The sequence below is a fragment of the Dermacentor silvarum genome, chromosome 1 (genome assembly GCF_013339745.2).
Source record: "Dermacentor silvarum isolate Dsil-2018 chromosome 1, BIME_Dsil_1.4, whole genome shotgun sequence".
Taxonomy (NCBI): Eukaryota; Metazoa; Arthropoda; class Arachnida; order Ixodida; family Ixodidae; genus Dermacentor; species Dermacentor silvarum.
In genome coordinates this window covers 129,762,971-129,780,577 of record NC_051154.1, presented here as the reverse complement: position 1 = coordinate 129,780,577, position 17,607 = coordinate 129,762,971, and the positions used below count along the sequence as shown (strand labels likewise).

The 17,607-nt window shown below is 47.5% G+C and overlaps 2 protein-coding genes across 3 annotated transcripts in view; one reads left to right on the top strand and one right to left on the bottom strand.

Moving 5' to 3' along the window:
• Positions 1-5,800, bottom strand: part of LOC119436025 (lysophosphatidylcholine acyltransferase 1-like) — a 126,802-nt gene extending 121,002 nt beyond the window's left edge. The window contains exon 1 of one of the 2 annotated variants that reach the window (XM_037702757.2): positions 5,530-5,800. In XM_037702757.2, the coding sequence (XP_037558685.1) occupies positions 5,530-5,614 (85 nt within the window). In that variant the 5' untranslated portion in view covers positions 5,615-5,800. The remainder of the gene's footprint in view (positions 1-5,529) is intronic. The other variant, XM_037702758.2, reaches the window with a different exon arrangement.
• LOC119436026 (uncharacterized) overlaps positions 5,689-17,607 on the top strand; it is a 49,801-nt gene continuing 37,882 nt past the window's right edge. The window contains exon 1 of the mRNA XM_037702759.2: positions 5,689-6,066. Coding sequence (XP_037558687.2) covers positions 5,689-6,066 — 378 coding nt within the window. The remainder of the gene's footprint in view (positions 6,067-17,607) is intronic.

The window sequence follows — 17,607 nt, the reverse complement described above, 5'->3', positions numbered from 1 at the left end:
ACACACACACACACACACACACACACACACACACACACACACACAAAGTTGCTCTTAGATCGCCCGCCCGGAATGGCGATGTTTGCAGGGTGCAGCGGCGTAATAAGCGTTGGAAAAATAGACCGGCCGTATGCCTCATGGTCAAATGTTGTGGCATTTCGACGGCCACTCACGCAATGAATCGTTGTGAAATTATGCAAATACCTCAAAAGAGTGGGTGTGGCGGGAAGTACCGCAAGGTAGGGGAACGGCGTTCTGCCAAAGACAAAGACAGACCCGGGGGCACTGTCGCACACCGGAGGAAAACGAGAGAAGAAAGAGTAAGTTACGCTTTTCGTCATTTTACTCCTCCTCCTCTCATTCCCCTCCGTTTGAACTTATGTAGCAACGCTGCAGCGCAGGAAAAAAAAAATGAAATAAATAAACACAGGCGAAATTATGTTCGTAGTGCGAAAAGGAGATACTTGACGACAGCACCTAAGTGGATCACGTGTGCGCCACGAATCAACACGACGGCAAGAGAGCACGCATGCAGTGCGACGAACACCAGCTGAACCTATGCATGGGCAAGCAGCGGTGGCTCAGCGTCTAAGCACTGGTGGTCGCAGATTCAGCATACGCCCATGCGTATATATCTTTCCCTGCGCAAATGAAGGACGCTAGCTTAATGTCCAGTATGGAGCACTCGCCTGCATGGCGCACCTCTCTGCCCATGGCTGCAGCCTTCGGGACGCCAGAATGAAGGCACATTTGATCTGAGGTTATCAAAGAAATCTTAAGGCCCTTTTTCCAAGGATGGAGATATACACATCGATACCGCACAGCACCACAACGAACACGCAGGAGAGAGAGGAATGAGGGAATGTCAGCATAATTGCGCAATTCTTCAGGGCGATGCCTCACACCGAACTGGGGCGCTAAGCGTCCATTCATGCAAGTACATATAGGAAAGAACAGGGCGGTTCTAGTATCGTCTCAGCAGAAATACGATTAGAGCACGAAGTGCACCCAAATCGAGGCTAAGCATGCCTAGCTGGGCGCCTGTTTCATGCAACGCCGGCACAGAAATGTAACCAGCGGCCAGGCAGCGCGTAAGCGGGCCACAGGGGTTTCAGTCGAAACCCAAGTAGCAACACGACTTCCCGAGCAAAGCACAATACTGGCCGTTGTATCTTACGAAAGGGGAACGTGGAACAGTGTTCCGTATACCTTCACTGAAACAAGCAACGATCGTTCGGATGATCTTGATTCTCCTCTGATACGAATTAAAGAGACTCGAACAGTTATACGTCGTGAGCCAGTCGCGACGCGCTAACCACACGGGAACCGATTCTAGCCACGTTTGAGACCTCGGCGCCGGACACCGTTATCGGATGGTCTCCGTGCGTCGAAGGGGGTCGCCTGCCCGATTCAACATGGGGGGGGGGGGGGGGGGGGGGGGGTCGGCGACCACGCACCCCCTGTTTCAGAAATTCGCTTGACTTCGGCCTGGCACGCTATACTTCGGTGGCGTGGCTGCGCAGGGCACGTGTACATTTCGTGTGCACGCACAGCGCCGCATGGCGAACCGAACGTGAAGCGGGTGCCAGGCCTACCCGCCGGAAAACACGGTAAGCGTGCTACAGACGCCGCACTGTTCCGAGAGACCAGGAAAGAGCTGTTACATTTGGTCCTGCGACCTTCAACTGAAGAACACCAACCGTTCACCGCGTGCTCTTGAGAGCGGGGCGGCGGCGTAAGGAAACAACGCCCAAACAAGAATGACGACAAAACAAAGAAACGGAAGGACCTGCGCGAGGGGCAGCCGGTGAACCGGACGAGTCTGGAAGGCGACCTCGCACCGACACGTCATCTGAGGCAGGTCGCGCTGCGATTCACGTAGGGGGAAAAAAAATTGGGGGCGCGTCCTGCAGACCAAGAACGGCACGGACGATGCGATTTGCCGGCGAGTCAGTAAATGGTATACGTTGCCAAATTATTTGCCACGATGCTGAAAGGCTGAAAGTAAATTCAGCGAACACGAGCTCTCGGCATGTCGGGCCACTCTGCGCGACTGCCCGAGTGCGCGCGTCATTTCTATGTATCACGCAGAGCGCAGCAGTGAAAGCAAGGAGACCCAGTTAGGCAGGACTGGTCAATCGTTTAACTATACTACGTGGTAAACCGACGCCAATAACGTGCGCCTGCTGTCAACGTAAGACTTGCGGAGAGCCTACCGCGAAGGCATGTGATGAGCGCAACCAAATGCAATAAATGACCGATAGCAATGGCCAACCGTGGACGTCGCGTGCCCCGTGGAAGTTAGGGACACGAGAGCGCATACACGGTGGGAAAGCGTCAAAGCGGCAATAGCATCTAAGTGTGAAGTGTGACATTTCTTTCTGTAGTTTTAAGAATTCAGTTCTACAGACACTGTCTAGATTTAGAACTTAGGTAAAACAAGCAATTGCATGTCAATAAATAAATAAATAATAAATAAATAAATAAATAAATAAATAAATAAATAAATAAATAAATAAATAAATAAAGGTGATTCTGGACTGCCTCACGGCAAAAGTCAGTTAGAAGCGACATTAAAAAAAAAAAAATACAAGGCCACCGGCACACCAATCGGTGTGCCGGTTGCCGATAATAATGAACTCGGTATATCTAATTGCGCTTTATATCAAACAATCGCAATTCTACGAACGTTATCAACGTAAAACACGTCACTGTTATGCTCGAACTTGGGGTATATATAGAGCTCGGAGTTCGTGTGCCAACAACACCGAAACGGGCCTGCTTTTGTATTTGCCAGTGTCTCACGGTCACGAAATTCAAACTGATTGAAAGCGTTGATAGCATCCGCAAATTTTGGAGCTATGGAGGAAGCCTCTAACGCTTGGTTTAATGTCATCCTTTTTTTCCAGCGCAACTTCTGATCTTGCAACATGCGCGAGAATCAACAATATGGCGGGCTCAAGGAAATCATCCACAGGCGCTTTAATGCGGTCAGCAAAATATTTTTGCCTCGAGCTGGAATTCCCCGTGCTCCAGTATTTTGCCAGTTCTTATCCTTACATAAAAGCAATGTTCTTGAGTGTTTTCTATTTCTTTCTTTTTCTAAACTGCTTCTGTTACCTACAGCTGGACCAGTATAATGTAAGGATTCCTTTCGCTCGATACTATTCCTTTCTTATCAACCACAGTTCTCGGACGACCGATCGATCCAGGTGATAACGTGGGCGCTGCGCCGCTCTGACCACTGACGAAGCGGGAAAGGAATAATATTGTAATAGAATCATTACATAATCCCCGGTCCTGGTGTCATCCGTCTTTCAGATCGAAAAATGCATGAACTGGGCGCTTATCTGCAGCAACTGCACGCGATGGACTTGTTTATTTGTTTCACAGCCTTTAAAATAAATGTTCAAAGAACGCCTATTCCTTCATGAGTTTTCATTTTACGAATAACACGTTCATAACAAACGATTAAGTTCGTTGTATGCAGCATTAGGATATATTAAAATTATTGGATATATGCAATTAACATTCGCTCGTCTTGCAGCTCGGCAAACAATTAGGTGTGCTTTACTGCATGTGCTCTGAAAGGCTCGGACTCACGAACCCATTCATACGCGATAACGGTTCACAAGAATGGGCGGAGGCCAATCGCGATAGCGAGTCAGAATAAGAGAGAGAGGGGGGAGATTGTACCAAAGGAGCCGACAAAATGAAACATGGCAAATGAAATAGTTTCTGAATCCGACCGAGCCGCACGCACAACCAATCATGACCGGAAACGAAGCAGTGGACGATCCTGAGCTGTAGTGAAACTTTAAAAAAGGTATTTGAACCGGGAGCCGAATCAGCAAAGTTTTTTCTGAGCGCTCTTACTGGTCGACGTCTTGGCGTTACCTTTCGATAGTTGGTCAGTGCACGGTCGCCAAGTGGTCGAGAAACGTTTTTACGCGTGAACTGCTTCGTGAAATCGGCCGCGGGCACCTGGTTAAAAACGTGTCCAAAAAGCTCTGTATGGTTCATGGTTTTTGGCAGTTAGTGCCGCTGCAACCGGTGGTACAATATATACTCAAATCAGGGCCTAATAAGCACCCCGGGTAATATGGACAATGTGGGCACCTGATGTTGACACCGTAACAAGCATATTCAGAAACACTGTACAAGATGCCAGCAGTCAAATTAAATAAGGTGTGCCGCACAGAGCGACCCCGCAACGATGATAACGGAGAAATGTGTTATAGCGACGATCAAAATTCGCACGATCTACAGTTATATCGACGAATAGAGCGAAATTGGGGGGTGACGACGCAGGAAACGCGCCACAGTGGACGAAAAAAATACCACCAGCTTTGACGACACACACAGCAGAAAATGGAGCAGACGATGGAAAGCTAGTGGAGTAAAGCCATACTTAAGAAAGATTGAAGGAAACTAAGCAGTCGCTGTTGGCGCTATTTGGGAGAATTCCTCTGTAACGGTCATCAGTATAAGCCAACAATGATGTTGTAGCGCAACGTCGCGGTTGATGACCAGCAGCAGCAGCACACGCACACGCACGCGCGCACACACACACACACACACATGCGCAGGCATGCACGCACAACGGAAGGAGGCCGCTCGTACAGACGACGAACGAATGGTAGGCCAGGCGACAGTGGGGCCGAGGTTCTAGTTCACTATAGGCCGAGCCTTTTTATTTCGTGCTTTTTGTAGTGGTCGAAGAGAAAGAACCTAACGGACGATCGAAGGACCCGCCTTCGCCCACCCACTAGTTTTCGGCTCAAAATTATTGTAACTAAATTTTTACTATGAGCAAACCGATGTCTTTCACATGCATAATGTATAATCATTACGCACGTGATACGACAGTCGCGGCAACTTTTTTTTTAACTTCTATCTTTTTTTTTTTTTTTTTTTTTTCGTCTGTGGCGAGTTTGCGGTGAACACACACTAAACAAGGCGTACGCAAGTGCCAGCTTGTGGAGAAAATGAGAGCTGCTTCCATGCTAACATAAGCGCAAACAACCTAATAAAAAAAAAAAAAAACGACAAATTTAAGGCTTTTGCAAACGCTCCGTATGGGAACATCGAATGCCTCAGATAATAGTTAATAATGGTTTGCTGTTCAGTAAACGTCTTTGATTTCCAGCGACCTATATAGCGGGACCGATAAAGTGCGCACTTCGCTGTGCTGTCAACAGACACTGCACTTCTCTACTTCGATCGTTCACGAATCTGCTGAAAAGCAACTCATCGTCAGAAATGCCAGTTCGACCCGTTCACTCCCATTACGTGGCCGCGGCCAACTTCAACAGCGGGCACGCAACAAGCTGCTAAATATGTGCCGGTGACAGCGACAGCGCCGAAGTGGTTTTCCCAGACGCGAACCGTTCGAAAAATAACATTTCTTTTTCTCGAAGGTTTAGAAACTCAACGACAGCAATGAACCGAGCGACGAAGTGCAAGAAGTGCGCCTAACGCACTTCTCAGTCTCCTCCGCTCTTCCTCTCCCTTCTCGTGGCCACTGACCTGGCAAAATCTTGGCGTCCCCCAAGGGAAATTTCGATGCGTCGAAGATGGGACGCTCGCCCGCCGGACTGTCAGCTTCATTCATGATGCTAGCGGAGTCCGCGTCGCCGTCCGAAGTTCTTGTGATCTGGCGCCTCCGCTGCCCCGCCGCTGGATGTGATGCGATGGAGCTTCGCACGCGCAAGAGGCAAGCTCCGCCGCTCTTCTAGGACAAGGTTACTACGAGGAAGATCAGCGTCTGCTTATCCACAACTTCCCGCAGCCACTGCGGCTACGCCACCAGCCGCCATTTTCGATTTGCCGCTGAGCGCCCGTGGCGCCATCTGGCCGCGTCACCGTCAGGCAGTTTGTCTGGTTTGTCGGCGCTCTCTCGGACGGCGTGGTGAAGCCAGCATGACAGGAGCGAGGCGCAGGTCTAAGCAGGGAAAGCGAAACGTCGCCAAGGAAAATGAAGACGCAGACAATCTGCCGTTCGGTGGCAAAGTCCGACTCGCAAGGCGTCGAAAGCCAGATGGGTGGCTGGTTATTGCCCTTGAGGTGCGTACTCAATTATTCTCCCTAGAGTGTCGCCTCTCCATCAGATATACCTCCTTCGTCGAACTTTCGTTCCGCCTACCAATTACGTGTCTGCTACTGATGCATGATAGAAAAGAGGAACTAGAGAGCGAACAACAAACGCTGTCGTAGTCGCGGTTTAATAGTTTTTGAATTCCTCCTGAATTCCTGCTAAGCGCAAAAAAAAAAGAAAAAGAAAATACTACCATGTCGCTTTCGTTCCCCGCGTGACTGCTCAGTGATTGTGCGGCAGTATAGTTGGAAATTTCTCCCACCGACTAATAATATTCCACTTCAATTTATATTTAATAGCAAGCGCACCTCCATGGAGAAATCATTTTAGTTTCACTTTCGTTGGAGCCACGAGTGAAAGCGCGGCCTGTTGTTGACCACGAAGTTTCTCGTTTCCATGACGACCGTCATCACGGAGTGCGCTCTTTAGCAGCAACGAACACAGAGTAAGGCTTTCTTCGTCTCTTTTGCTTTTCTTTATACACGGATAGGGCTTTGCCCAGCCATTCTGGCCTTGCACGCAGGAGTATTTTCTCTGTCAAAGCACATCGCCCTCTTTTATGTTCCGTCGTTCAGTTCTCGGGAATGGGGCCGCTCATGTCTGGACTTCTGTCGTTTCCTCACTAGCCGCTTTACTTGAATTTCACTGGTCGCAAAGTTACTGCAAAAAAGTGCACAAGAACTGCGAACAGCTTTTATTTTAGCTACCTCATGTTGAAAAGTCTCGGTGATTGATGTCACACGCTATATCGTCCTGCAATGTCTGACTGGAATTCCCACACGTAACTTGGAGAACGCTATTCAGGATTTATATGTCCTTTTCTTCTGTTATATTAATTTTGAAGCGCGAAGAAGCACGTACAAAGATGAGGACAAGACACCACGTGCGCTAACTCACAACTTGTTTATTGGGTCGCCCAAGAGAAACAGGATAAAATAGATACGCACAGTAAAGCGCATGCGTACAGGTTCTTCATGACAAAGAAAAAGAAAATTCATAAATGTGTGTCTCGCTACCAAATAACCTGAACGGCATGTCGCTGACGCAATCCGTGCCTCTTTTTCTAATATGACAAGCCTCCAAAAGTTCACGAGCAGTAGTATCCTTACTTCTTAAATACTTACTGACTTGCTTAAATTACTTACTTAAATACTTACATACTTAAATAGATACACTGGGTATATCTATTTTTTTTTTCCTGTTTCTCTGAGGCGACCCAATAAACCACTTGTGAGTTAGCGCCCGTGGTGTCTTGTCTTCTTCTTTGTCCGTGTATCTTTGCGCTACTATGGCTTTAATACGTATCAACCAACTCGCCCAAGAAGAAGTTTCACTGTCTTATATTCATTCTTGACCGAGTTATCCACGAACTCATTCAGTAAGGAAACATATGTAAGCGATGTAATCTCTTTTATCTAGCAGTCATGCACTCAATGCGCTTCCTTTTGTTGGACTTGTGTCCTGACGTTAAGTGTTTCGCGCGTAATCAAGAGCGGCGCGCGACTCGGCAGAATTGGGGCTATCATCGCTTAACTATCGCCACCTTAATTATCGAGACAGTGTTCCGAGCCGGATTACTCGGCACATTAACTGAAAAGTGTTAACAACGCTTTCAGATTAGCCACACACTAAATAGTACATGCGAACATGCGTTGTTGTTGTTGTTGTTTTTTTCTTTTTTTTTTCTTTCTTTTTTATCCCCCCACCCTGTTTGTTGAGTTGTTCGCAATGTAGTACGTTTTAACTCTGCTTCCTGTGTGCTTTTTTCGTCTTTCCTCGTTCTCTTTACCGTTTACACTGGGCGTTCTTTTTTTTTTTTTCTTTATTTGTTTGTTTGGTTTCTAAGGTTACTATATATTTTTAAATCAGCTCTGAACACTCGTGAAATTCCGAATACGCAGAACGATTATGTGGACAGGTGGGCGTTGCTGACACAGCAAATCACAACGATCTAATATTTCATTAACAAGATGTTACTAGCCTAATTTCAGTTACTGAGTTCAATGCGCACAGATATATGAAGCAGAACTGAAGGCTGTCATCTGCATGACACTATGCTTATAGTAAAATATTTCTGGCGTATTTGCGCGCCAACACATTCGCGGTAAAATTGCGATTCGATGCAGGCCCCTTAGTTATAGTGAATCCGTGAGTAACCGTGGTCTTGGACTGATAAGCCGCCACCCTCCCCAAGCCCTATGGCATGGTGCTGTGGATCCGAGCGTCAGCCAAAGCCTGCAACACGGTTTTTAAGCGGCTGAACGGGCGACCCGCTACATCATCCCTGGCTTGTTGACACCTCCCGGCGTAGTAACGAAAAACATTTTCAATAGAGGCGCGCTCTTGTGACCGAGAGCGGGAGAATGTACAGGAGCACTAACCGGAAGCTCCAAGGTGCCAGATTTGTCTTCAAGGTGCCGTACTGGGATGCCCTCTTCACCACCGGGTGGGGTCCGTACAAGTTAACTTTATGAGAGTCCTAATTTTTTCCCTCTCAGCACCTCGTCATCAACCTGTACGTCTTCGCGCCTCCTGTCAATACTTCTCTTCATTCGTTGTGTGTAGATGTCTGAACTCCTTCTGTGCACCTTTCTTCGTCTCGGTAAGTTCAAGCTTGCTAAGGGTGGATAGTCGGGCGTATTCCAATTTTTTTTTCCCTTTCATAAACTTCTCTCCACCTTGCGGACTTCATTTGCCATATCATGATGTCTGGTATAGGCTGTCTGAGCTTCCCTTTGTTTGCCTGACCCATGTGGCGCCTGCGAGTGTAGTTTTTTTCCTTGTGAGTTGCCATGCGGCATAATGTGGAAATGGAATTACACATATACGTATGTATGGAGGCCCGTTTCATGCAGATATTGCAACAGTGACTTACGAAATTCATTCCATGAGCCAACGCTCACTTTCGTTAGGTGGGTCAGTAATTTAAGTGCATGTTCACGGACCATCTTTGTCCCAAGCCATGTTGAAAGTAGGAGACGGGTACCCGCTGCAGACGCAGGAGCGGAGCACTTCTGCCGTTGCTGATGTATTCTTTGATACTTGGAAATGTAAATCGCTTCAGTAGCTTGTTCTTTTAATTTTTATATATGGCAAAATTCATCGTATCCGCCGGACTCTGATGTGTCATAATAAATATGAACCTTCGGAACGATTGTTGCCGGCCCCATGGCACTTTCCGTCAAAGCATTTCTTCTGTACCTTCCCGCAGTTTCAATGCATAAAACAACGTTTTGTTAAGAAAGTAAGTGGAACGACAGTGCATATTTATCGCAAGTTTGACGGCGCATATTTCGTAAATGGTGTCATTCACACAATTATTTTCAAGTGGATATGCCTTGCAGTCTTACCCGCAAGAATTTGTAAATTGCAATATGCGCCATAAGGTGATCAGTTAACAATTTAATTAGTGTTTTTTGTTAATTAGTCGATTATGTATTTCTATTTTTTGTGCAAGTAATGTCCTCCTCTTCGAGTAGACCAGCTCATGGACTAGAATTCTGGTATCTGCCACAGGCATTTTTTAAAGAATTTTGTAAGTGTTCGCTAAAACACCCTTATATACCGGGTATTTCTGCGAAGACCAAGTACTATTTAAAGATAGCCGTTTTGAAACAAAAGGACGGTTCCTTCGGAACATGCCGTCAGTGGGGGCAACCACGGGGTGACGGGCTATACGTGGTCATTAGTCACTAATTAACAACAATTCATTAATCAAAATTTTACCTTTTAGTTTCAGCGAGCTCATCGTAATCGGGAAATTGAAGCGAGCTCTCCGTACAAGCCATATACACTTTTGGATCGGGAAAAATGCGGTTACCTACAGAACTCATTCATTCGCAAAACTTTATTAGCGTACTGAAGCCCAGAACTGCCAGGACTAATTTCGGCTATCAGAGCTCGCGAAACCGAAACTGGGAGGCTGCAGCGAGCGCAAAGCCGCGACCCTCCTGGCGACGTTCTCCTGGCGCTGTCTGCCCAGCAGCGGGCAGACAGCGCGCTGCGAGGCGCACTAAGCCGCAGCGCGCTGGCTGCCCAAGCAAGACGCATCTATCCATACCAAGGCACACATATATATAGAGCAAGTGTCATGCATCGAGCAAGCGATTAAAGCAAAGTCTAGTGCCAATGGATCGGATTACTACTGTTTGGTATGATCAAGGCGCAAATGCGCATTCATTCGACCAACAGACATAGCATAGCGAGAGTCCGGTGACAGAAAAGGCCAGAGATGTATTTCGCGAGTTCAAACAAAAGGTATCAATGCTTGCTTTACTCGATCATCCTTATTGGAACTCGAATCATGAAGTGGAAGAACCTAAATCCATAAGCTATACAGTCTCAGATATAGAAATACTTCTGCAAAGATAATAGGAAGAATCCTTACAAAATCTTTTCCGTGCCGGCGGTGCAATTGATATTTACAAACCGCTGCGATGGTTCGTACACCGACGCCGATCGCGAGCTGCGGGTCTTATTTCCGGCCGCGAAAGCCGCATTTCGATGTGGGCCGAAATGCAGAAACGCTTTGGCTCCGCTCTAGAGAACCTCAGGTCGTCAAAACATGTAGGGAATCATTATATGAAGTTTTGCGAAACGTTGAACTTCATTCGCGCATCTGCAGGAAAAGGCACTACTTCGACTATATGGCTTCGCTGCGGGCTGGAAAACCAACTAAATACGTGTTGCAAGTACATACTGGTAATTGCTGTCTCCGGACACCGCCCCTTGAACTTTTTTTTTTTTTTCATACGACAACATAACAAGCGGGGTAAGCCGCGGTCCACACGCGACCTAGATCTAATTGTGGCCGATCATGTTTTGAGCTTACCGAAAGACTGTGAAGCGCGCAACAGCTTCACCTGCATACCATTAGCGCGTCCGAGGCCAGCATGTATCGACATTTATTAGATTATGTAGTCTCGGAATGACCAGCCTGTCAATGTACTGGCAATCCCTGTTGACTTCAATACACAATGAGCAAACAAAACAAAAAACAAAAACAAAAGGACAACCGTTGGTTCCCTTCATGATGAGCTATAGGAGAAGTGGACCTCAGCCCACCGTGAGCGCGTCTGCGCACTTCCGCCGAGGCCACCCTGTGGACGCGCGATGAATGCAATGCGGTGGCGCAGCGCGCTTTGTGCACGTCTCAGTGGCTATGTCATACCTAAAAGCAAGCAGGGTTGCAGGGCACGCGATCGGGCCGATGGGCCTGCAGCCATGCGCGTCTGCGAGCTCCGCGTGGACCGCCTGTAAATGGGCTCCGAGAGTCCAGAGTATGTCCGCCGTTAATTGTCAGGGTGCAGACTCTGCGACCCAAGTCACTGGGCCAGGATCGCGCAGTTATCACCCCGTCTCAACTGACCGGAGTAAAAGGTCGCCGGACGGCAACGTGGGGTTCCGCTGGAAGCCGCAAGGCGCGCGTCTCGCATCTGGTACGCAGCACGTGTCGGCAACGGAACCAAGGTATTCGCTTTCATCGAAGCTGATGCTGCTCTAATACTTAATGTGTGCGTGCATGTTCTCTCATTCTTTATTCTCTTGGCCGGGATTAGGGAAAACGAACGAATGCTTTTATGGTTTAGTCACTGTGGGTGCACTTCTGTTAAAGAGATGTTGGCGAGAGAGAGCGAACGAAAAGTATTTTCGTTCTCTCTCTCTCTCTCTCCCATATTAGTCCTGGTGTTTCATCATGCTGGCTCAGGAGCGGGAAAAAAAAAAGGTTTCTTTAAGCGCAATTTAAATATTCCACTAGTTCACCTAGTCTGGACACCTGGGCATGCGTCTCTCCCTGGCAATGAGCGCGTTCATGCGACAGCCCGAGGCCTAACCCTCCAGGCACCGGTGGAAGACCAGTCCAACCCAGACAAGGTGTAAACGATACCGCTTACATACACGCATATACTACAACACCGCAGACTATACCCCGTAGAACATTACCTCCACCACACGTGAAGCTAAACCGTGCAGATGCAGCCGCTTGGCGCCAGCTCCAAACTAATACGTTCCCCAGCCTTGCTCTCCGCCACACTTTTTACCCTAGCCAGTACCCTGACAAATGTCCTTTCTGTGGTGGTCACCAAAACCTCTACCATTATACGTGGGAATGCTCCAAACCACCCGGCTTACCTAGAATACGTTCAACCCTCCCCATCCCAGTGGGAAGCCGCTCTTTCCAGCACAGCCTTCGACGATCAGCGATACCTGATCAACCGGGCCAGCCGGATAGCAGCAGCAAATGGGGCCCTGGACTGAAGGCTCCACCCTCTGGGACTTCGTTACAAAACATCAAATTAAGTTTTCTGCACTACTACTACTACAAGCTCCTTAGGGATGTTCTGAGTGCTTCAGGTAATCGCGTCGACATCGCGCAGCTCAGGCTTCGAAACGACTCAATAAAGGAAAATATAAGAAATGACTCGACATTGTCGTGAAGTCGCATAAGTCCGGCTAGCTAAGCGTCGTCGTGGGTGAAACTAAGGAAGCAAAAATCAGTTACCTACTACAGTTACCTAAATCAAGTTATGGAGCAGACATCTGCAGTCTATAGTGCATGTAGAAATCTCGAAAGCATTTCGAAGTCGAAGACAGAATTTCTTTCCCCACAAGTTTCGCTCAGAAGTGGGTCACGCGATGATGCAGTGACGTACAACACGTTTCTGCACTCAGCACGTGTACTTATTCGAGTTTAACGCGACATCAATGACGTGAGAGAGGAGAGAGGCGAGAACACGGTGGGGCGCCAGCAACGCACCAGTGGCCTACGTTTGTCTCGTTAAGACAGCGTATACCAGAACTTAGTTCTTACCGAAGTTTTCACATGAAAATGTGTCGTATATAAACAACTAATAATGCGCTCGTGAATAAAATGCTACAAATTTAATAAACACGCAACACTGTCGTCCGTGGTCTCAAAGAACCACGAAGGCAGAGAACGATTTTCTCTTTTTTCCCCTACCTCTATGGTCCCAACCAACCACATCTCGAGTCGCTCCACATCTGAGCGATTCGACACGGCTATACGGGTGTCGGTATACCGTGTCGGGCATTTTGGCACGAGCCTGAATCTACACCTTAACCGCAGTGGGAGCATGTACACGGCCAACGCAGCCAGCACATCTTAATTCTGACAAGCGATCACTTTATTCAAGGTGTGTTGAACGATTTAATTGACACAACTGGTAACATCAACCGCCTCACAATGTATCTGTTTGTAGCTTTGGATCAGCTGTCGGTCGTTTCGTTTCGGGCTAAAGTGTCAACTTTAGTTGTTTCATTTTGGTTTGATTTATCTGTACAGGACGGTTTGGGGCCGGGAGTGCTATTCTGGGTACTGTCAAGTTCCTCCATGTTGGCGTTTTCAGCCAATCAGAGAGGCTGTAGCAGCACTGTGAGCTAATCAAAACTGACAAGATATGGCGGAAATTGACAATGTTCAGAATAACACCCTGGTGGCGTCCCTTGTTATGTATACGTATATCACAGCGTATACATGTAGTTAAAGCTTGCTAGGCGATGAACGGACACCGCGAGTTTTCTCGTCGTATTTATTTATAGATCAGCTAGCATTTATGTTGCGGTCAGAGATATGCAGACTCAACGATGATTCATGAGCACGTATGTACTTGAGTCGCACGCCGAGGCCATAATAGTATGGTCTTCTGTTCCAGGCGAAAAAGCTCCAACGCTCAGTGCCGGAAAAATGTGTTAACACACGCGGTCAGCAGGACTCGCGTGTAATAGCAGCAGTAAACAATACTGCTTGACTATTGTCTCTTCATATTGACGGTAATTAAATTCCGCCTAACCACGTAGCCTACCTGCAAAAAACTGCAGGGACTTAGACATGGCAGTATCTTAAAAAAAAAGTGTTCCGCATAAAGAGAATCATCTGGTATACGCCACACACACACACACACACACACACACACACACACACACACACACACACACACACACACACACACACACACACCACACACACACACACACACACACACACACACACACACACACACACACACACACACACAACACACACACACACACACACACACACACACACACGCACGCACACACACACACACACCACACACCACACACACGTGTGTGTGTGTGTGTGTGTGTGTGTGTGTGTGTGTGTGTGTGTGTGTGTGTGTGTGTGTGTGTGTGTGTGTGTGTGTGTGTGTGTGTGTGTGTGTGTGTGTGTATCGTGCAGCCTTTTAAAAACCCCATCGCGTGATTTCTTGCTATAACTTAAACCCTGTCCAGGCAGAAATCCTAAGTGCGCTGATGTCAGTGGGTCCCTCCTCTCATCTAGTGGTCGGTTTGTGCTTGCAGTACTGAGTTTATCTACCTTGTTGATGTGTTTTACGTCATAGCAGGAGAAATAATTTCGGGCAGAACTTGCCCGTGTGCTGTGTAATGGCACATATAGATCAGCAGCTTTCGTGTCATCTAGTAATAATCACCATGGTCGACCTACTTCAATGCAGTACGAAGGCCTCCCCAAGTGGTCTGCAGTTACGCCATTTACACCATGTAATGCGTCCGCCGATTCCATCGTTTGCCTGCAAATTTACAAATCGCATGACATTATATATATATGCACCTATACTCTATAGCTGCCGTCCTCGGCTGCATTTCGCTTTGTTTGGCGCCCATATACTGTAGCCAATTACTTCTTCGGCGCATGGCATTACTCGCCCATATTTCCCTTCTTGCTCTTACAGTCTCAACTATAACATCGTATAACTGCTCAGGCTTGCTCAGTATAACGTATCGCCATGGTGGCTCAGAAGACATATGGCGCTCTGCTGCTCAGCACCAGGTCGCGGGTTCGATTCCCGACCGCAGCGGCCGCATTTCGATAGGGGCGAAATGCAAAGAACGCTCGTGCTCTTAACTTTAGCCGCACGTTAAAAAAAAAGAAACCTTATAAGTGGTCAACATAAACCGCAGCCCTCCTCTACCACGGCGTCCCCCATAACCCAGTGTGCAGTTGCGGGAAGTTAGACCCAACAATTTTTGTTTTCGTTTTCTTTTCTCTAAATGTGCGGCCCGACATATTCCGTTCCACTGCTCGTTGCTCAGCCCAATAGCTTTCTTTCAATCTTCTGTGTCCTCCTTGACGTTTCGTCTACACCGCTTAGTGCTGGCAGGTTTGCATTGATTATACCGGGTGTTTTATTTTAGTTATTACAATTCTTTTCTATTTTAAATATATTTCATGGAGCGTACAGTGCGATGTGGTCCGGTCCGGTCAGGTAGATTATGCCTGAAGAGGAGGACATTACTTGCATGACGAACCGCAATACCAGATAGCTAATAAAGAAAGTTCCTAAGGCTTTCTCCACTTTGGAGATATCCATCCCCATAACCTGCTAAAACATGTATTGTTACAGTTGAGATCGTCTCGAACTGCTACAGGGAGGCTTTTGTGAAACTGTTAACTGGGACGCCAATGTGTTTCGTAGCACATCTTAAGGATGAATATCCCGAAAGTAATGTTCAGCTTCAATTTCACGGTTCGAACATGCGCACTAATTAAAGTGAATAATGAAAAATGTTAATTAGTGTATATTTTAATTGGCTACCAGGACATTGGGATATTAATGCAGGCGATTTTCACCTCTTCCAGGGTGGAACAGCGCTGACACAGGCGATATTTTAAAATATATTCAAAGAAAAAAAAAACGTCATATATGGTTCTTGTGTAGATGACTTCCATATTCAGGTTCCAGTGACGGCCTGTCTGGACCCAATGATTCTTAGCATCGTCTGCTATGCATCCTGTCTGACCACAGTCTTGCTCAGGTGCTCTACAGCCATTGAGGACTAAGTGCCAAGGGATGGATTCATATGAGACATAGTTACTAATACATGTGCCAGGGTTGACAACTTTTGTCCTGGTGAGGAAGCGTGCTTGTCGTTCAGCAGGCCTAGTATTGCTGCACCTAGGCCAGCGTAGCTTCACTGGCCCTCAGCTCGTCTTTATTTCTTCCTTCTTTTTTCTTGTAATCAGGCGCCACTCTAGGCCGGAAAAATGTAGAGTATCGGGTTCGCACGCACAGCAAGCCTCCTATGCTTGTTACCTGATTCGAAGTGTGTAGAATATTTTCATTGCCTTTTCCAGTATCAAGATCTTCACTCGAACTTTTGAATTTTAATGAAGCCCTCGTTCGCTACAAGTGAAACGTGTGAGATATTCCAAGCTCAGAAATGATTTTTTTTCAGTTTATAGGGATGTTATGGTACACTGCAAGAGATCGTGCAACTTGCACCATGTCGGGCGGCGTTCTCGCGCAGCGGAGATGATCGCGTGCAGTGGTGCTGGACTCGTCCCATCAGGATGATAGTGGCGTTGACAGTGGCATTGGCGATCCCGAGAGAGTGTCATATGTGTATATCATTGAATGGAGCTCTGAACACACAGTGTTATCGGCCCTTCAAAAAAAGTCCCAGTTTCGCCCGAAAGGCGAAGCATCGATTGCGATAGCAAATTAGCAGAGAGCCACACGAAGTAAGGATAGTACTTTTATCGGCCGTATCAACTGGTAAACATTCGCTTGCTAACTAAATTAACAAGCACGGTGTCAGCGCGCACAACAAACATGAACACAGCACACTCGATAAGCGCGGATAATCGCTGTCAACACGCTGGCGTGAGGAAACGGGGCGGCAGCAGCGAGCGAAGTGACCTTCGTAGGTCTATCGCTTCAACGCAAACTGAGCGCCAAGAACACACAGCTCACACAAAGCTACGAGCCGCCGACGAACCGAGACTCTACCCTCAACGCAGATAGCTCTCAAGATTCGGCCGCTCGACCGCGCGCAACTGCCACATACGCAGTTAATTGCAGCCGGAGTAGAACGCCGCTCCCCGGTGCCTCGCAACGTTGGATGCCTCGCGCGCGACGGAAAACGGCGTACTTCCTGCCCGCTTTCCTCCCTCTCGCGCGGGCGAGATTGAGCCGCGATCGTCGGCTCTCCTCGTACGCTCTCACTTGCACACACAGCGTAAAGCGCGCGGCGACGATGTTATGGCCCTTGGACTTTATTCGGAAACTCACGGCGACGGCGACGGCAGAAATGCGCCTGGAGTGTCCATATAAATGCTATCGAAATAAAAAGAAAAGAGTAACTGAAGTGTCAAACAAGCACCATGACACTGCTATGACGTTTTCAACCAGAAAAGCCGCGTTGATTCTAGAAACTGCACAGATATTCTCTACCCAGAAGATCGGCTATCTTCATCCACTCCCAAAGAATTTTCAACATATTACTCAGACATACTTGTTTACTGCTCTATTGCTTGTCGTACTTGGGGCCGCAAACGCGGACATTGTACTAGACCTTGTTGAACTACCTACTAGCGCATTACTTGCTCTTGAGGAATAGCAAGTAATGCAGTGGACAGTGAACTTGCCCAACAAGGGCAAGTTCACTGTCCGCTTGTAAGTAGAGAGCTTGACCTGCATTCTACGTGTGTGGTTTTCATTCGTACA